The sequence below is a fragment of the Rhinatrema bivittatum genome, chromosome 2 (assembly GCF_901001135.1).
Source record: "Rhinatrema bivittatum chromosome 2, aRhiBiv1.1, whole genome shotgun sequence".
NCBI lineage: Eukaryota > Metazoa > Chordata > Amphibia > Gymnophiona > Rhinatrematidae > Rhinatrema > Rhinatrema bivittatum.
In genome coordinates this window covers 271,253,191-271,274,314 of record NC_042616.1, presented here as the reverse complement: position 1 = coordinate 271,274,314, position 21,124 = coordinate 271,253,191, and the positions used below count along the sequence as shown (strand labels likewise).

At 44.1% G+C, this 21,124-nt stretch overlaps 1 protein-coding gene across 2 annotated transcripts in view; it reads left to right on the top strand.

Moving 5' to 3' along the window:
* VPS41 (VPS41 subunit of HOPS complex) overlaps positions 1 to 21,124 on the top strand; it is a 413,500-nt gene that overhangs the window by 222,353 nt on the left and 170,023 nt on the right. For both annotated transcript variants that reach the window (XM_029589524.1, XM_029589523.1), the window contains exon 8: positions 9,120 to 9,239. In XM_029589524.1, the coding sequence (XP_029445384.1) occupies positions 9,120 to 9,239 (120 nt within the window). The remainder of the gene's footprint in view (positions 1 to 9,119; positions 9,240 to 21,124) is intronic.

Sequence of the window (21,124 nt, the reverse complement as noted above, 5' to 3'; positions counted from 1 at the left end):
CTCCTTTCTTTTTTCATTTTGGCAGAATAACTGATAAATCTTGGTTAGTTACTTTAAAAGCCCCCGGTTTTTTTTTTAATGTAGGTGTGCCTTGGTCTTGAAGAGGTTGGGAAACACTGGCGTAGAGAGAGTCATAACCAGCAGGAAAAAGGAGGGGATAATGTCCCTGTACAGGTCATTGGCAAGGCCTCACCTGGAGTACTGTGTTCAATTGTGGAGACTGTATCTCAAAAAGGATAGACTTAGAACAATACCGGGAAGTATTTGTTCACAGAAAGGGTGAGGATGCATGGAGAGCCCTCCCAGAAGAGGTGGGGAAGTCCAAATGGTAATAGAGTTCAACAGGACTTGGGTTAAACACAAAAAATCCCTAGTAGCTAGAGGATGGAAATGAAGAAGTGTGGTAATGTTTGATAACTTTAGCTGTAACATTTCTGAATGGGGTTAACCTGCACCAAGGGGAAGTTTCAGCCCTAAACATTTTGCTGGGCAGATTAGATTGATTATTTGGCGTTTTATCTGCCATCATTTTCTATGCTACTTGAACGAATTCAGGACTATATCTTTCATTAATCAGTTTTTAATCCCATCACAAGAATATTTAAAAGGTCAAGTGTATAGAACCAAATAAAATAGTTCATTGCTTAAAAGTTAATTGTGTTGAAACACTTCCTTGTATGTAAAGATCTTTGTATTGTGTATATACACTAGGGATGTGAATCGTTTTAGGACGATTAAAATTATCGTCCGATAATTTTAATATCGTCTTAAACCGTTATGGAACACAATACAATAGAGATTCTAACGATTTATCGTTATAAATCGTTAGAATCGTGAGCCGGCACACTAAAACCCGCTAAAACCCACCCCCGACCCTTTAAATTAAATCCCCCACCTCCCGAACCCCCCCCAAATAACTTAAACATTTCCTTGCCAAATCCTACCTCCTTCAATCCCCCACCCTCCCGAAATGACTTAAATTACCTGGGGGTCCGGAACAGCAGTGGTCCGGAACGGGCTCCTGCTACTGAATCTTGTTGTCTTCGGCCGGCGCCATTTTCCAAAATGGCGCCGAAAAATGGCGGCGGCCATAGACCAACAGGATTCGACGGCAAGAGGTCCTTCCGGACCCCCGCTGGACTTTTGGCAAGTCTTGTGGGGGTCAGGAGGCCCCCCCCAAGCTGACCAAAAGTTCCTGGAGGTCCAGCGGGGGTCAGGGAGCGATTTCCCGCCGCGAGTCGTTTTCCGTACGGAAAATGGCGCCGGCAGGAGATCGACTGCAGGAGGTCGTTCAGCGAGGGTTCCTGCGCCTCGCTGAACGACCTCCTGCATCTGTTCATCTTTTTATGCCATTTGTTTTGACATATGCATACAGCAGCCCATGGGTTTGTTTGCAGGAGTGTGATGTGCAAGGCAGAGGGGACATCTCAGCACTCCCAACTGTATGCTGTGGACTGGAGGTCCCATAATGCCATCCATTTTCATCTATTCCATAGATTACACTCTTAGCAGAAAAATCTCACTGAAATGAGTAGAAAATATATATCTATTTAATAATAGAATTATAATTGTTCTCTTGTGCCATGTTTTCCTTATTTTGCTATAGTGCAAGAGCAGCTATAGTGAATCAAAGGATGTAGAATGTTGTAATATAAGGCATTGGGTAGGGGAAGAGCAGACCTCTGGCATGGGATTTCTGAGTGATGTCTCACCATTTGTGTGTACAGTGGAGCCGTACCACCCCACTCATGGCTGTGTTTTCAACTATAATATTTATTTATTTTATTTATTTAAAATCTTTTCTATACCATCATTAAGTAGTATACCATCACTGGTTTATATTGAGGCACATATATTTATTTTTATTTATATATATATATATATATATATATATATATCTTAGATATTTAGATATATATATATATCTTAGAAGTATAATTTAATACTATATATAGGAAGTGCCATTAAAGTACGGTAACGTAATACGTAATAAAGACTGTTTGTAGAATGTTAAAGATCTTGTCCTTTTCTATGCCAAATAATTTGCATCACTAATTCAAGACTGTACTGTAGATCTTTCCTTGTCTCAACGGGAAAAATGTTTACATGAAAAACTGTATCACACTACTTTATTACCTAATTGCGGCTTTTATGGCAACTGAAAATATTTTGATATACTTTGAGTAAATTCACTGTAACAATTTCTGAATGCAAGAAAACTTGGATTCGTGGCTGTTGTAGTAGTTTATAAGTCTTTGCTCTGTTTGATATTGTAAACAAAGTAATGGTTTTTCTAAGATACCCATGGGGGTAATTACCATGTAGGCTGTTAGTGAGATGAGCTCAGTTTGACAGTGAAGGAGAATTTAAGATGGTTTGGATTTTTATCTTTTAAAATTATGATGTTCACTGCTTGCTATATTTAAAAGTCAGTGGTTTCAGAACATTTCTATCTGCTTTTTGCTCCCATTTTTATTCTCCCAAATAATTATGCTTTGGTGCCATCTTCTGGCCAAGAGTCGGTTTATATGTTCATTTAATTTCTGTAATTTCAAGGAGCATGCTTTGTTAAAGTTTTTATAGAATTTTTAATTGATCATATTTCAGATTTATTTTCAACAAAGTTTTCTTGCTTGAATGAAACCTCATTTGTTTTGAGTTCATTTCACTGAAATTCTTTTTGGCCTCTGGAAGGCTAAAACGGGAAAAGTAAAAAATAATAGAGTACTCTGAAAGCAGACATTTGGGAACTATTCAGCAACAAAAAGAAGATATGTCACAGCCTGAAAAATCTATTTGGAATGACATTGTAAATGATCTATTAATGCCTTCCACTCACAAAGACTCACCCAAATACAGTTGGGTGCAAACGTGTATGCACCAATCGTCAAATTGTGTTTCAGTAAATCTCTATGTGAGCAGAAGCTAACGCAACCTCTGCATGGTACAAAGTTAAACACAACATTGTTTTGCAGTTTTCTAAAGCAAAATTGCTGTCTGCTGATTCTAACAGAGTGAAAATAATAAAAAGTGAATATAGCATGTGCAGAAGTTTGGGCATCTTTCTGGTTGATTCATTACTCCTTTTTTTTTTTTTTTTAGTTGTTAATAAAGCCCAAAGAGTTGATTGACGAATTAGGCTTTCATTTAGTAAGGTGAAGACAATTACACAGTTGAACAAATACTGTGACCCTTCAAACCACTCAGGTTGTGATTGTTCTCTCTACTTCCAACAACCATTGCCTCCTCTAAGCAGCTAAACATTTGAAAATGAAAATAATTCACTATTACAAAGCAGAGGAAGGCTATTAAAAAAAAATCTCTAAATACTTCTAGCTAGTAATTTCTTTTTTTTTAATCTTTTTAAATTTTTGATTATTACATAAATCAAAATTAAATAAAAAAGGTCAAATACAACCACACAAATTCTCAGCAGTCAAACAAAAGGTAAATTATCTGTAATCCCTTTCAAGACCATATCAAGGAGGATGGATGGGGGGATTCTTGACTTAAATTGACTAATATTTATTGTGACCTCATTCCCTCCCTTCCTATCTGTTTCTAATTAGGAGTTTTATCTAACAAAAAATGCTCCAAGCAAGAGGGATTATAAAAAAACTAAATTGTTACCCTGATATGTTAGCAGACACTTACATGGAAACTTTAGGTAGAACATGCCTTCAATATCCAGTTCACGTTGTTTCATTTGAAGAAAAGCTTTCCTCTTCACTTGTTTAGGTTTTGAAACATCAGGAAAAATTTGTAACTTTTGGCCACAAAATGATTCTTGTTGTTATTTAAAACACTGATATATAACCAGATCTTTATCTGATTCAATAAGAAAAGAAACAAGCAAAGTAGCCCTTGTTGAAATATTATCATTAGACACTTATAAAAACCAGAAACAACATTACTGTCTACAGAGGCATATAATTCTGCTTCCCCTTCTCTATTAGCTGACAAGGCTTTAAACAATGGCAAATCATATTTAGAAAGGAAAATCACTTTATCTATAGTAATCTATAACATCTAATATATATATTATTTTAAACCATTCAAAAAGAGACAAAAGCCTGGTTTGGGGAAAATGTAAGAGCCTTAAGTTCTTAGCACGTATAACATTTTCTAGGGCCTCCAGCCTATTACAGATTATCTTTAATACTAGAAGCCTATGATGCATGCAGCACTGTAACTTGTTTTTTGAAGTTACTAGATTGTATCCCTTCTAAATGACTCTCAAATTCAGTCAATTTAGATGATACTCCTGCAGAAAAATAACATAATTTGGTCACAGTTTGGACCAAGGTGCTCTCTGTTTACTACTTGCCAAATATCCTGTAGGGAGATGTTAGAAGAATTGGCAGCTACATTACTTGCCTTCAAGCCCTACAGTGTTGGCAGTAGCACTACAGGAACCAGCAAGGGGTAATTTCCACTTGAGATAATTTCCACTTGAGGTTTGTTGTGTTCATTTTCTAAATCAGGTGAAGTGGATATCATCAATACCTGACTGGGAAGGGGGAGGGTGGGATACTGTATAGTATCCCACCCTCCCCCTTCCCAGTCGCTGGGGAGGGTGGGATACTGTATAGGCGCTGTATTAAGCCTACTGTATAGGCTTAATACAGCGCCTATACAGTATCCTGGGTGCGCTGGTACCTGTCATTTCAAATGTCATTTCAACTGACATTTGAAATGACAGGTACCAGGAAGTGGATGGTTTCCCCCCCCCCCCCCCTCCCGGGAGCCGGCGGGCGCGCGTTTATCCAGGCGGCGGCGGTGGGAGCCGGCGGGCGCGTTTATCCAGGCGGCAGCGGTGGGAGCCGGCGGGCGCGCGTTTATCCAGGCGGCAGCGGTGGGAGCCGGCGGGCGCGCGTTCATCCGGCGGGCTGTTATCGAGGCGGGAGCCGGCGGGCGGGTGATTGTCAGCCCTCTCCCCTCCTCCCGAAGCAAGGAACGAAAGCAGCCTTGCTCCGGGAGAAGGGGAGACAGGACTGGCAGTGTAAAGCTAAAATAAAAGTGGGGGGCTGCAAAAAGTAAGTCGCTTTATACTGCCAGTCCCCTCCCCCCTCCTCCTGGAGCAAGGCTGCTTTTCGTGCCCTGCTTCGGGAGGAGGGGAGGGGGGACTGGCAATCCCGTCCTCGCCGATGTCCGGAGGGGGGGCTGCAAAAAGTAAGTCTCTTCACACTGCCAGTCCTCTCTCCCCTCCTCCCGGAGCAAGGCTGCTTTTCGCGCCTGCCTCGGGAGGAGGGGAGGGAGGACTGGCAATCCCGAGCGTAGGATTGCCCGTCCTCTCCCCTCTCTCTCTTGCAATTTTTTTTTTTCACTTTTTTTTTTTTTTGCTTCGGGAGGAGGGGAGAGAGGACTGGGGCTGCCCCGGAGACCAGCACCCATGGACGCGGCCAGGGCAGGAGAGCGGGGGCTGGGGGAAAGTTTGCCGCCTACCCTTACCCCTGCCTCTAACGCAGGGGTAGGGGTAGGCGGTAAGTTAGGTTAAACACGCGGCAAAACGGCAGGGTAAAAAAGGGATAGTCGGGGCGCGCGTTACTGGATGGTAGGGAATAGCTAATTCGCTCGTTTACATGCAATATACATGCCGCGTGTGGAAGGGGTTGCCCGGGGATTTTAGGACGTGATAGGAGTAGGTTAAAGGGGATAGTGTATCGCAGGAAGGGTAACGCGGCCGGAAAGTGAGTAGAACGCGAGTTAGGAGCGGGGTAAACGCGGCCGCACTTTACAGTATTGAGCTGTATGTGAGAGAGAGCATGGGGGTGGGAAGCCTGTGTGTGTGTGCATGCATGAGAGAGAGAGACTGGTTAGTAAGGTGACGGTGTATATGAGAGAAAGAGACTGGTGTGTGTGAATGTGTGAGAGAGAATGTGATTCAGGGAATGAGAAGCCTGTGCACGTGGAGAGTAAGTATGGAAATGAGAGAGACTGGTGTATGTGTAATAGAGAGAAAGTGATTATGGGAATAAGAAGCCTGTGCATGTGAAGAGAGTGAGCATGGGAGTGAGAAACCTGGGTGTGTGTAACACTGCATGGGAGGGAGAAGCCTGTATATCTGAAAGAGAACATGGGAGTGGGAAGCCTATGTGTGTGTGTATGCATGAGAGAGATCAGGTGACTGGTGTGCGAGTGTGTGTGTGTGAGAGAGAGAAAGAAAGTGATTATGGGAATGAGAAGCCTGTGCATGTGAAGAGTGAGCATGGGAGTGAGAAACATGGGTGTGTGAGACACAGCATGGGAGGGAGAAGCCTGTATATCTGAAAGAGAACATGGGATTGGGAAGCCTTTGTGTGTGTGTGTGTGTGTGTGTGTATGCGTATGCATGAGAGAGGTCAGGTGACTGGTGTGTGTGTGTGAGAGAAAGAAAGTGATTATGGGAATGAGAAGCCTGTGCATGTGGAGAGAAAAAGCATGGGAGTGAGAGACTGGTGAGTGTGTGTGTGTGAGACAGAGAAAGTGATTATGAGAGTGAGAAGCCCATATATGTAAGTTGAACATGGGAGTGGGAAGCCTGTGTGTGTGTATGGCATGAGAGAAACTGTTCATGAAGGTGACTGGTGTGTGTGTCAAAGACTGGGAGATGATTGGTGTGTGAGAGACAGAAACTGGTCATGGGGGCATGACTGGTATGGTGTGTGTGTGTGAGAGACATGGGCTCTAAGGAAGAAGACCATGAGTATAGAGCTTAGCTTCTACTGCTGCTTCTGGTGTGTGCCACGGCCTGCATGGAAGGGGAATAGGAGAGCTGCTGGAGGGGGTAAGTAAAGGTGGCGTTTTAAGTTTATTTTTCTTGATTGACTGCCATTTTAATTATGTGATGTCTGCTTTTTTGAAATATTTTATTGGTGTTTGGAGAATGTTTAATAGTTTTTATGAGTTTTTAATTGTTGGATGTTGTTCTGTTCATAGCTGTTTTGAAACATTTATTCTGCTTATTAGTATAGTTTTACAATTATTTCTGTGTGGGAATCTATAGCTGCTTGCTAGTTCTGTTTTCCTAATAAGAGGTGTATTGGTTTTTAGGGCCTGATTTAATATTTATAGTGTTGCCTTTTCATAGATAGGGTTGCTCCTGTTTGAGTATATTCCATAATACAGGTGTAAATGTGTGCGGATTACTTTATGTGCATTACTACAGATCCTGGGAGTATGTTAGGTCAGTTCTGTGTCTGTTACCGAGATATTTTACTAGCATGTAAGCGTTTTATCAGTCTTATTTGTTGTGTTTTCTCAAGAGGACATGCATTGGTGGTAAACTGCTGTCTTTTCATAAGTAGGGCTATTGAGCCTGGTAGTAGAAGGAGTTTGAGTTGCTGTTACTGAGATGACACCAGAACCAGAATATCTTTTTTGTAGGGTGAGTTGTATGGGGAATGTCATAATTCTGCTTTACATCCATTATTGTGGGTCAGGGGGGTTCCCGTGGATGCAAACTGTACTTTTACATCTAGCCCCATGACGATCATGGGTCAGTGTGTCATGCATGTGAAAACCTATGGTGAGTTGAGTCACATTTAAAATGTCATAATTAAATGATAAGTGTGCACTAAAATCCTACCCCCTCCATAACCCCGCCCCCATATGACCAAAACCCCACCCCTGCCCCACCCCACCCGCCCTTCCGGGCCATGGAAAAATGGCCTTGCTTGAAGCCGGTCCCTGGTGCAAAAAAGGTTGGGGACCACTGCACTACAGGGTATGTTTGCCGGCTACTGGCGTAGGCCTTGTAGATTCGCTTGCGAGGCTACGTCAACCACACCTCAGCACAAAGGGCTCATTCCCACGCCACCCATCACATTGTATTTTATAAAAATAAAAAATACACATGTATTTTCATTTTCACAAGCACATACATGCGTGTAAAAAAAAAAAAAAAAAAAGGGGGGGCCATCTAGGGGCATTCCAGGGTAGAGCCAACACGTGCTTAACTTATTTTAAAAGAGACTTAGATATTTTACAACTTACGTATTTTTACATCTGCTAATTATCTAGCATAAGCGACATTAAACATCTTTATTGTGTAGTACTGACTGGGTGGGAGGTCTGGGTGAAGTGGGTGAGTTGGCTGAAGAACCAGAAAAGTTTTGATGAACTGGAGATGGACTGGGTGAACTGGTGGACTTATTGGTAAACTGGTTAATTTTATTTATGCACACATTTTAAAATTGGCTGTTTATATGAGTAAGTTCTATTTTACTTTTGCACAGAAAATATACATGCGACTATTTTTAAAATAGGTAGGAAAGTATGTGTATGGTTTCACTGTGTTGTATGTATTTACATACTGTATAGGCCTACATGCATGCATATGTTATGCAGTAAAGATACATGTATTTTGTAAAACGTGCACATATCATACACATGGGTTATAAAATATTATGGCAAAACACCGCACGCAGTTGTTTGAAAGTTATTCTCCCAGGGCCGGTTTTTAAAAGGGTTACACGCGTAACCCTTTTAAAAAACCCCTGCGCACGCCAAGCCTATTTTGCATAGGCTTGGCGCGCAAGTCCCGGGGCTTGCAAAAAGGGGCGGTCAGGGGCGTGGCCAGGGAGCGTGGTGTCAGATCTGGGGCGTGTTCGGGGGCGTGTGGGCGGTCCGGGGGCGTGGGCGAATGCCCCGACACAGCGGCCTGTGTCAGGGCCTGCCGCACTGGCGCGCGTAAGTTACTACTGCCCGGAGGCAGTAGTAACTTTTCGGATAAAGGGGGGGGGGGTGTCTAGATAGGGCCGGGGGGTGGGTTAGGTAGGGGAAGGGAGGGTAAGATGCGGGGGGGTGGGGTGGAAGGAAAGTTCCCTCCGATTTCGGAGCGGCCTCGGAGGGAACGGGCAGCGTGCGCAGTATCTTATAAAATCGTGTGTATCTTATAAAATCCAGCGTACTTTTGTTTGCGCCTGATGCGCGAACAAATGTACGCGCGCGTTGTCTTTTAAAATGTACTCCCCAGTGTATAGCATGCCATATGTAAAAAAAAAAAAAAAAAAAAAATGTATATATAGTTTGAGCCATCTCTGTGCGTGCAGAAGAATTTGTGAAGACCTTGCTGTCAGAGTTTGAAACCTCATACTGTCTGCTCCTAAACAGCTTTTCTCCCCATCATTTTTCCATAGCTCCTATTGTATGAGAGGACCTGGCTCAACAGATGGAAGACTTTTGTGCTGCATGAAGGAGAAGGGAACATAACAAATATAAAATGGAGGGGGAACTTAATTGCATGGGCCAATAACATGGTAAGCATCCGGTATATTTATCCTGAGATAATGCAGCATTAGATGGCACAATAATTTGGGGGAACACCTGTACATAACCAGGTGATTACAGGCATTGAAGAATTTTTGTCTCATCACAGAACATAAAATCAAAAGGTCAAGAGTTCTTATGATACAGGAAGCCTCAGATGCCGTTAAGTGCCTTGTTTTGTATTGCTACCCATAATTATCCATTATTGCTTATGAATTTTTAAATAAAAATGGTAATTATCTCTCTTCCAAGTCTTCTCCTTTATTAGCCTCCCCCCTCCATCTTCCACACCAAGATAATAAAAAAAAAGTATTTCTTACTCTTCTCTTCCAGTAGTAGGGTGAAAGGGGGTTTAACTCCCAATTATGGCTTAATTCCTCCTTCTGAATGACGAGCTTTCATCTGGTAATCCCAATTAATCACAGCGAACATTCCAAAGGTTGTTACTCTGATGACCATCACTTGTGCCACTTTGTGCTGGGACCGCTGCAATGCACTAATAAAGTTGCAATCTTCTGTATTTTATAGGTTTTGCGGCTATCTGTACAAAGGACTATAATTACAGACAGAAATTCCTGCACAATGCATGCCTTTTAAAGCATGTTGAAGCTCACCTACAGCACTGGATCTTTACAATATGCAGATCCTTCTTGTCATAGCACAGTTCCGTATTACATATTTTTTATTCATAAATACGATATAAAAAATACTTATTAATCAACAATACAATATCAATGCAAACACAGGATCACTCCAATGTGTGGATACAGATATACGGAGAAGACCCTGGATGATAAAGTGGCAGAGTACAGTGTGGGAAATTGATAATAGGGTTGAGAAGACCCTGGCTGATATAGTGATAGAATCCAGTGTAGGGAATTGATAATAGGGTATTTGGATAATTTAAAAAAAGGGTGGTGGGATGTGAACAGATTGGGATTAGTTATAATCATGTTGAGATGAATTAAAATGATAGGTGCCAAATATTAATGAGGCAGAGTGTGGTCTTTAGATCTGTTCAGAAAACTGATACATGATTATTTTATATTGGATGGGGGTGTGTATGATGAATGAATATATGTGTAGAAGGGTGTTTTAGTATATTGATTCTGAATAGATATCATTTGTCTATGTTCTCTGGGACATCTATATTACAGAGATGTTGTGATTAAAAAATTCCTACTCAGGTTTTTATATTTTGCACATGTTTGTACTGATATTGTATTATTGATTAATAAGTGTATTTTTGATATTGTATTTATGAATAAAAAATATGTAATATGATACTCTGATGTAAGTTTATATCATTAAAGAAAATATTTTTTATGCTAGATTGAATATATATATAAAAGTGTTTAAAATTAGCATATAGATTCCCTATATACATGTTTATTTGGTAAAGAATTAGGGGATCTGTGTTTTCTCCATATGTGATTACCATAGCACAGTTCCACCAGTTTCAGCTGAAGAGGCCCTTGATCCCTGGTAGTTGACAGCACAAGGTCACATTTTTCACTCTGTGCATTGTAGTTCTGTGTACCCCTACTGAAAGGTGAAGCAGTAACTGATAGAGGCCCATTATTCCTCATTTCTTTCCCCTATTAGTATTTTATATTTCCTGCTTCTTGTAATGATTTTGATGTAAAGTAAATTCCTTCTTGTTAAAGATTTCTTCAAAGTGTGTTATTATTCTTCTCACAACGTCTCACATATCGAAATAAAATAAATGCAGCGTCTGGAATGGCAGCGAAACACATTCAATCTTAATATCAACTGACCCCTGCATTCCTTTACTGAATCTATATAGGACTTTTACAGGGGGGGAAACAGTTTTAAGCAAACCTACAATATATTTGTAAATTTAGGTAACATCCTTCTTCACTTATTTTACATTGATCCATTGGGGGGGGGGGGGGGGCATAGCTCTTACAAGCTAGTCTCCAGTGTATTAGATCAGTCTGATAAAAAGCTGGAATATGCAGTTCTCCTACTGATATTTTATTCTAAATACCTGATTTGGTAATGACACATTCACTCATAAGAGCCATCATTAGGCTTTGCAAGTCATACCAGTACAGCTGTGTTGAACCTTACACAGTCTGTAATGAGTCCCTTCCTACAGGCTTCCTCAACTGATTGCCTAATTCATCAAGGAATTTGGCTTTAGTAATTCTGGAATCTGGTGACAGCGTCAGCGAGGTTAATTCTTATTTTTTTATTTTATTTAACGAGTTTTATATACCGTCATTCGGAAATGTCAAAATAACGCCATCATAACAGTTTACAAAAAAGGTTATAGGGATAAGGGGGTTGACAAGGGGTGTAAAAAAAATAACATGTTGTTAGGCTTAGTAGTAAACAAGTTCATGCTTAAGATCTTCTTGCTCTTTATGTATTGTGAATTTTACTTTATTTCACATTTTAATGAAAATATCTGCATACTCATTTACCAGGTATTGTTGTCATAGACAACTTGCTGTAACTGCCCACTACTGATTTGCATCACTGTGACATAATATAGCGCTTACTTCTGCTTACTTCTGCTCAAACCTTCCAAGAATGACACTTACTATTTTGCTTTTAATAAACTGTTGACAGTATCTAAAGCATAGTGAAAGTTAGACATCAAAGTCCATGCAGGAGTACCATAAAGTAACACAAGTCATACTTGATTAGGTTGAAAGATAGACCATAAATTCATGGAGTCCAACTTTCTTCTATTTGCCTAAAAGTTATCTCTCAAAGAATGAGCAAGTCAAACTTGCAGAACCACTTGCTATACCAAATTTTTTTTTTTAATCAAAATAATTTTTATTAACCGGAAGACGTTACATACACATGGGATAACAATAGCAGATGCAATACATCAAACAGCGTACAATACAAGCGTTGCACAAGAATGTGTGGTTCAACAACCAATCCCACTGTAAACGTATTCCTGGGTTTTTCTTTTTTATCCCCTCCATCCAATCCTAGCCCTACCACCCCCTCCCCGCAGAACCAACTCCAAAACATCCTCATTCACACCTCAGACATACCACATACAGACCCCCCTTTCCTCCCCCATCCCCCCCCTCGGAACCTCAGTTAAGACCATGTGGGCTTATAGCCAGTGTTACTGAGCTCAGTTTGTAGAGCAAGGGGAAACGGGGCATAACATGCATTCCAGCAAGTACTATATATCTTGTCCGGTTTTCGCTTGCCCAAGCAAAAGTCCATATATTCCATCTGCAGTAGAGAGGCCATCCTGCCAAACCACGCATCAACGGAAGATTGTGCCAAGGGATCAGTCCAGAGAGCCAATATGGAGCGACACGCTATCATAACCGCTAGGCGTTCAAACATTGCTCTGGAACGTGTACCAGGAACCCGAGCAGACTGGTGGTGGGCCAGTAAAAGGCATCCCGTATGAGAAATGACAGTACCAGTACTTTTACTAATCACATCAAGAACTGACTTCCAAAAAAGCTCCACGCATGGGCACGCCAACAACCGATGGTATAAAGTGCCCTCAGCAGCGCCACACCAGCTACATGGAGGAGACTGTGTAATCTTCATATGAAACCGGCGAATATCATCACAATAAATGTTATGAAGAATTTTGAATTGGACCTCACGTGGCCCCACATCTGGCAGCAACTGGTAAAGAGCCGTGAAGCAGCTCTTCAAATAGTTAGGGGCCATTGGTGAGTCCAACAAGGCAGTCCAGTGGGTCGAAAGATGCTGCAATCGGTTTGGTTGACCCAGCGATTGACCTAGTTTTTTCAACCGGTAATTGTATTATTGAGTCAGGCAGTGTCAAAAACCTTGGTAGCAAATGTCATTTCTGCTGTCAGGGCCTCTACAGACCATGCAAGGGACTGGATATAATGCCGGACTTGCAGGTACGCATAAAAGTACTTATCAGGCAGTTGAAATGTGCGGGCCAGAGTAGCAAAATCCTGAATGACGTGGGAGTCCGGTTCTAACAAATAAAATATGTATACCACTCCTTTATCAGCCCAAGCCTGGAAGACAGCCCTGCTGTCCCGCCCCGGCACAAAACTTGCATTCCCCAGAAAAGGCAAAAAAAGGGAAGCTATGCCCCGCAAGCCTCATTGTCTCCGCAACCAGAACCAGGCTCGGATACAAGGTTGTAAGAATATTCTGGGGTACGTCATGGTACTCCGCAGCCCCAGGCGTAGCTGAATAATACTTAAAGGGGAGCTAGGTTGAGACATCTTATTTAACATCCCTGGTGCACAAAAGCAGTAGGTCTCCGTAATTGTCAGAATGCTCTGTTGTTAAAGCTGATATTTAGCAATCTGTAGTTATTTAGAATGGTTGTGGGTGGATCCTTGGACCAGTGGCAGGTAACCGTACCCTCAGGGGGAGACAGACACACACTAGTTATTTTATTAGACAATATAGTAAACCACCAAAGGTGGTAGTAGTGAGCTGGAAGCACCCAGATGGGCTGTAGTACCTCAGGTATTGGAACAGTGATCCCAGGGTGGCTGAGCTGTAGAGAAACTAAGGCAGTATATGCAGAGTTCTGGAACAAGTCCTTGATGGTAACACTCACACAATAGTCTCTTAAGGCAGTCCAGGAGATGGTATACATTAGGCTCTCGAGGAGTGAGTACCTGGACCCAGGGAAAGCTGTGAGAGATAGGTGGAAACTCACAATGTTGTAAGCAGTGATGACTTCTTAGCAGAAGTGGTATTCAGGAGCAAGTCTGGGACGTGGGCCCTCGAGGAGCGAGTACCGGTTCCGGACTGCGACCTGAAAAGAAAAAGAGAGAGCGAGGCCCCCGAGGAGCGGGTACCTCTAGTGAAGTCCGAGGAGGCAGAGTAGCTGGGTTTGTGGACAGCGAATCCCATCTGCAGCGACCAGGAGGAAGTGAACCCTTGCTAACTCGTCTTGTTAGCGAAAACTGACACCTTAAATATCTGGAGCTGGTGACGTCATCTCAGGGGGATGCCCCTGAGGTTCGTGCCAACGCTGGTACATCAGTCGGGCCACCCGCCCTTAGTCATCTGGTCAACATGGCGGCTTGCAGCGTCAAGCCGATTCAGGAACGCCGAAGGAGGGCGGCCTAGAGACGCCACAGCAGCTAGCCTTCCATCAACCCTGAAGGAAATCGCCAATGAGGTAAGGTGGGTGGAGCAGAGACGTCGGACAGCGACAGACACAACAGTAATCCACTCACCCACATACCGCAACTGACATGCTACATTATAAAGTAGAGATGTGAATCGGAACCAGAATTGTGAATCGGAACCAGAATTGGTTCCGATTTCACTCCCGATTCACTCCCGATTCACATCTCTATTATAAAGTCGAAAATCTGGCAAATTAAGCCTTCCCTGCTCCCAGCGGCGCGCAAGGCAGCATAAGCCAACCAAATCCTTTTCCTCCGCCACAGGAACTTTTGTAGACTAGCACGCAATTGTCGGAGATCCCTGGCTTTCAACCAACAGGGAATCGTGCAGCAGATAAAGAAGTCGGGGAACCAGCACCATTTTGATGAGGGCACTCCTACCATATAGGGAGAGTGGCACCGGGGTCCAGAGCTACAGCTGCGCCTGAAGCTGAAGGAGACATGGGACAATATTCAGCTCGTAAAGCTGTATCAGCTGTCAGGGTACCCAGACGCCCAAATACTTGATCTTGTCAGGGGCCCACTGAAAAGGAAAGGGGCTGACCCAAGAACCAGGCAGGTGAGCGTTTAGGGCCAAAGCCTCTGACTTTTCATAATTAATTTTCAGCCCCGCCACCAGGCGAAACTGATCAAAAAGGTGAATAATAGTAGGCACACTGGTACGAGGCCATCCCACAAACAAGAGGATGCCATCCGCAAATAAAGCGGTCTTCAAGGGGTGGCCATCTACACTAATTCCAGTGAATCCCGGATCGCCGCGCAGCCGGATAGCCAGGGGTTCTAAGGCCAACACAAATAGCAATGGGGAAACAGGCCTTCCTTGCCAGACTCCGCAGTATAAAGGAAAAGGGTCGGTAGTCTCCCCGTTAAGCAGAATAGAAGCGCTAGGGTTATGATACAGTGCCTTCAACCAATGGAGACATGCCCCCGAAAAGCCATAACGTTGCAGGGCCCAAAACATATATTCCCAGGATAAAGAATCAAAGGCCTTTTCTGCATCTAAACTCAATACCAAAGCCTCCGCTGATGGCTGATAGCTTAAGACCGCCAGCAAACGTCGGACATTACAGACTCCCTGCCGCCCTTTGACAAACCCCATCTGATCTTTATGAATAAGGAGGGGCAAAATTCCATTTAACCGGGCCGCCAGGACAGCAGCCAAGATTTTTACATCTGCGTTTAGTAAGGAAGTGGGTGTATAAGAACCCACATCCAGGGAATCTTTTTCTGGTTTTGGTAGGACGACAATGACAGACTGGTTGGATGCCTGAGCAAAAGATCAGCATAGTATTTCTGCAACGGAGACAACTGTGAATTTCAGTATCTTGTAGAATTTGGAACCTAGGCCATCTTGGCCCACTGCTTTCCCCAATTTAAGCTTGTGGATGACAGCGTGGATTTCCCCCTCAGTGATGGGGCTGTTCAAGGCACTAACCTGATCTACAGTTAATGATGGCCATGAGATCCCTTGAAAAAAGGGACTCAACGACATCGGCGTCCATAGGCTTAGAGCCATATAGAGACATATAATATTCCCTGAATTTATGTGCGATGTCTGTGGGTGTACTCAAATGGACCCCTTGGCTATTTCGAATCCCCGTTACGGCAGCCCGCTGTCCCCTAGGCCTAACAAGGTGTGTCGGCAGTCTACCTGCCCTGTTCCCTTGTTTGTATAAGTGGTATTGATAATAGCGGAGTGATTTAGACGCCCTTTGGTGAATTAAGGCATTGAGAGCAGCCCTAGCCCTATCAGCCACTGCTTTGGATTCCCCAGTCAAGGATGTCATGTGATGCTGCCGAGCTTGTTTAAGAACAGCAGTTAACCGCAAAATTTCAGCGTTGCATTTTTTATTTGCTCTGGCCATGTACGCTATTATTGCATCGCACATCACGACATACCGGCCTCCCACACAGTCACTGCGTTCATATCTGGGGTCGCATTATGTTTTAAGTATTCCAGCCAGTGATTTTGCAAATAACTATGGAATACTTTATCCAGGTATAAATCGGGGCGCATGCGCCAGGAAAATGGAGGACGAGCCTTGGAGCCACATTGTATTATTACCGTCACAGAGGTGTGATCAGAGATAGAAATAGTACCAATTCTGGCCTCCGTAACCCTCGGGAAACAGCTGTCCGATACCAGCAAATATCCTCGATCAGCCATACTCCCCTCCAGATCTAACCACGTCAGATCTGAACAACACACCTGTTTAAGACTCCTTCTCTGATTCATCAGTCTCCTTTTACTCATGCACAACTCGGACTCTGCACAGCAACAAGGTCTATGTACCCACATATCACAATTTAGACTACCCCTCTAATTATTCAAGATATATACTCATGCCTTAAACATCCTTTGTATTTATCCACGTCCTGTTGACGAGTTATTATTATTATTATAGTCTATGTAATATTTAAATTTGTATTATTTATTTATATTTTTATATGATATGTTATATGTTACTCATATGTTAAGAAACGCTGTTTAATGTAACGCCTTTATTGCGACAGTTTTGTTCTATGTAAACCGACCTGATTCGATACTTGTATTGAGAATGCCGGTATATAAAAATCCGAAATAAATAAATAAATAAATAAGACTGGTGGGGGTTAGAAAAAAACGTAAAGTCAGAGTCTCCAGGATGCAATACCCGCCAAATGTCCATTAATTGCAATTCATCACATAAGAGATTGACGCCTTTACTCCCGTCCTGGTTTTGCACAGATTTGGGGGGGTCAAATGTCTAGCTGCTTATTCGTGACTATGTTAAAGTCGTCCCCCCCCAACCCCCAAACGATAGCCAAGGAACTCAGCCAGCCGACTCACGAAGGAAGCAAAAAACAGAGGGGAATATACATTGGGAGCATAAATATTGCACAGTACCATTTTCTGATCATGCAATGTACCGACAACAATCACGTATTTCCCCTCTGGGTCCTGTTATGTTTGCGCCAGCTGGAATGGTAAATTTTTATGGATGAGAATGGCGACCCCACGCTGCCTCGAACTGAACGAGGAATAGTAGCAGTGACTCACCCAGTCCCTCTGTAATTTAGCGTGTTCCTTATCTGCAAGGTGCGTTTCCTGCAGGAATACCACCTGGGCCCGCATGCGCTTAAACATTGTGAGTAACTTCTTTCGCTTAATCGGGGAGTGGACTCCATCCACATTCAGTGAGACAATTTTAACCTGCGCCATACCATGAACCCAGAAGGACACACAAAAGGATGACAGTATTCCCATTAGAGCATCCAAGGCCCCCCAGCCTGGGCCTTAGAAAGCAGCTGTGCATATAATGAGACAACCAGAAAGAGAAGACTTCCTGTAAACATAAAGAGGTTCCCTCTGTACCCCCTTCCCCCCTAGCTTGCCACTCACTCGTACACACAAACCACAGCCATACTCACACATACCCCACACACGCCAAATACATCCAAACCCAGAACTCCTTGCTCCTCAAGAGGCACAAAGTACCCAGCGTCCCTGCAGGGCACACTGGCTTTCCCCTGCCCCCTTCCCCCTGTAGTCTCTCTCCCATCCAGCCCCCCAACGCTAAACATATAACTTCAGGTAGAACAGATTAAAGAGAACATGGGAAATTAAACACTCAACAAAGCCAGTCTCCGGACATCAGAAAAATTAAAAAAATTAAATAACAGCGGTGATGTAGAGACAACGGCTCGGCCCTCTAAAAGGGGCCAAAAGCAAGTAGTGTTATGTTCTGTTGGAAGGACAGAGAAAACTGAGGCACTGGCATATACAAATTCAGGACACCTCCGCTCTTCAAGTAATAGTGCTTGGCTCTAGCGAAGATATAAAGGAATTGGCGTCTTCTTTTTTCAGAAGAAATGGACAGTACCATTGTATTGAACTCGTAACTTAGTAGGAAAATTAAAGCAAATGGTATCCCCCTTTTGTGTAACTCTGTGCAGGCAGGAGACAGGGCTTTTCGCTGTGCAGAGACAGCAGCTGAGAAATCATGGAACATCAGGATCTTATGTCCCTGGTACTCCACTCCAGAGTGCTGTTGGAAGGTTCTCAGAAGCTGAATTTTGTGGGACCAATTTAAGATTCTGGCCATCACGGGCCGAGGTTTATTAGCATCAGCCCTAGGCGGTCCCAATCTGTTCACCCTTTCGCAGTGCAAGCAACCAGAAGTCAGACGCAGACCCAAGTGATTAGGCAGCCAGGTTTCAATAAGATTATACAGTTCTTGGTCTGGTACAGATTCAGGAAGGCTGATGATTTTAAGATTGTTACGCCGGTTCCTATTCTCTTGATCATTTATCCGGTCTATCAATGAGGAATTTTGCGGAGCTAACTCTTGTACTTGCCTTTCCACCATGTGCAGCCGGTCCTCCTGGTCAGACAGTCTATGCTCCGCTTCATCCAGTCTTTTAGCCTGCCCCTCCACAGCATTTTTAATTTCATACATAGAAGACTGAATTTTTAGGAGCCTTGCATCTAAAACTTCAGTGACCTTAGCAGAGATTTTGATCAGGGCCTCCTCTGAAATCTCTGCCACAGGAGCTGTGTGGGTCGCGGCCGCCATCTTGGCCACACTATGCTGATGATTATGCCAAGAGATGTGCGTTGATCTTTGGCGTATTACTGATCCCAGAGCGCTCGCTTTCGCCGCAGACCATGGAGAATCTATAGCCCCAAGTGTCCTCTACAACCCCGGTGAATCAGGAGGGCAAATGAAGACAAAGGCAAAGAGGATGGCACCCGATTCAAAAGAGGAGGGCCGGATCTGGCTCACTAATGCTGCATGGCTAATCGCGCCTCTCCTTGGCTCCTTACCAGCCTCCGAGCTCTCGTTTTCGCCGCAAACCACGGGGAATCTATAGCCCCAAGCATTCTCTACCCTCCCGGTAAGTCAGATGGTTAGATGAAAACAAAGGCAGAGAGGATGGTGCCCGATTCAATAGAGGAGGGCCAGATCTGGCTCACAAACGCTGCGGGGCAAATCGTGCCTTTCCTGGGCTCATTTTCGCCCCAAACTATGGCGAAACTGGTGCCCCAGATGTCCTCTTTATCCTCCCACCAAAAAAGAATTAGTTGAAAAAAACTTTTTTTCAGGGGGATGACGACCGATGGGGGGGAAGGGGCCCGGAGCTCACAGCTTATTCTGAAGACCCCGGTGACATCATCCCGGAAGTCCACCAAATTTTAAAAAGTGATATAGTACAAACCATTTTAAAACAATAATAGTTTTGGGTTTTTTTCCAGAAGAGTTTGGTTCCAGATAGAGAGAATTCACTAAAAGATTATCCACTAGACCAGAGGTGGGCAACTTCAGTCCTCGAGGGCCCCAACGTGGTCGGGTTTTCAGGACATCCCTAATAAATATGCTTGAGATAAATTTGCAAACACGTTGCTTCAATTGTAGCCAAATCAATTTCATGCATATAAATTAGAGTTCCCTGTACGTACCTGGATCAGCCCAGACTGCTGGGTTATGCCTCCCTTCCAGCAGATGGAGACAGAGAAAAACTTGAAGGACACCCCTGTAAGTAGGATGCGCCACCTGCAGCATCTTCAGTTTTTCTCTGTCTCCAGCAGATGAAGGTGGCAGAACCTGCAGTCGTGGCTAATTGAGTCTAAACAAAAAAAAGAGAGATGCAGTGACAGGAGTCCTTTAAATTTGTTTGGCTGAAACAAAGTTTAAAAAAAAAAAAAAAGCCGGGCCTCCCGAGGAGCAGAGTCATTTCTCCTCTGTGATAGGCCTGCCGAGTGCTTTGCCCTTCACTCCAGTGTACCAGGAGCAGCAGCCGGTGAGTGACTTGGGGGGGGATTTACCAGTGGGCCGGTCCCTGGCCCAGAGACAACCGCGGGTTGTGCTCTGGTTAGTCCAACGCGAATTAAAAAAAAAAAATGGAACCGGAACACGTTGTGCTGCTCTTATTCGGCCTCCAGGGTTTATTTTCACAGCCTCCCCTCCTTGTTCAGCGCGGTGATGCCGCACTCTTTGGCCTGCAAATCCTGTGGGGAGCTGGCAGCACGGCTCTCCAGAGATAGCCTCTGCTCCCGGTGTCTTCCCGGGGGCAAGGACCCATCAGCAGGGGGAGGCAGGCACATTGGTCCTGTGGTGCGGTGCCCCGATGCTGCCTCGTGGTACTCAGCCTGCCCCGGTCCCGCAGAACGCGGGAACAGCTGCCATTTTAGGAACTTTAGATGCTGATGCAGACAGCTCAGCAGGGGGAGAGGATCTCTCTCCTCAGTTATTTCTGCAGGATTTTTGCCCCGGGTCTCCCCATGATTTATTTCCTGCTTTCCATGCTCCTTTGGGTACCTCACCTCGGGAAAATTTAAAGGGCCAGCATCCTTTTTGGCTGATTTTATTTTACTATTACATAAGGCTTATTTAGCTAGCCTTATGCCCATGGGAGATCCTGAGCCCCTTCCGGGGCAGCCTGGGGATGGGCCCTCTCCTCCCATGCAGGTTTCTAGGCCAGATCCTCCTGAGGTCTCCTGGATTAGGGTGGTCCGGTAAGGGTCCGGTTCTGGAACCAGGGAGCAGTGCCGCTGGCGGATCCGCTTCAGGAGGACATAAATGAGGATTCTGAGCATGTGGCCCCAGTGGAAGGGATGATCCTCGGGTCCTTAGGCTCTTTTGAAGAGATGAGTTGGAGCCGATGATTCCACGTGTCCTAGCGGAGCTGGGCATACCGGCTGGTCAGATGCCGACGCCTCAGGATCAAGGCACGATGGATCCAGTGCTGTC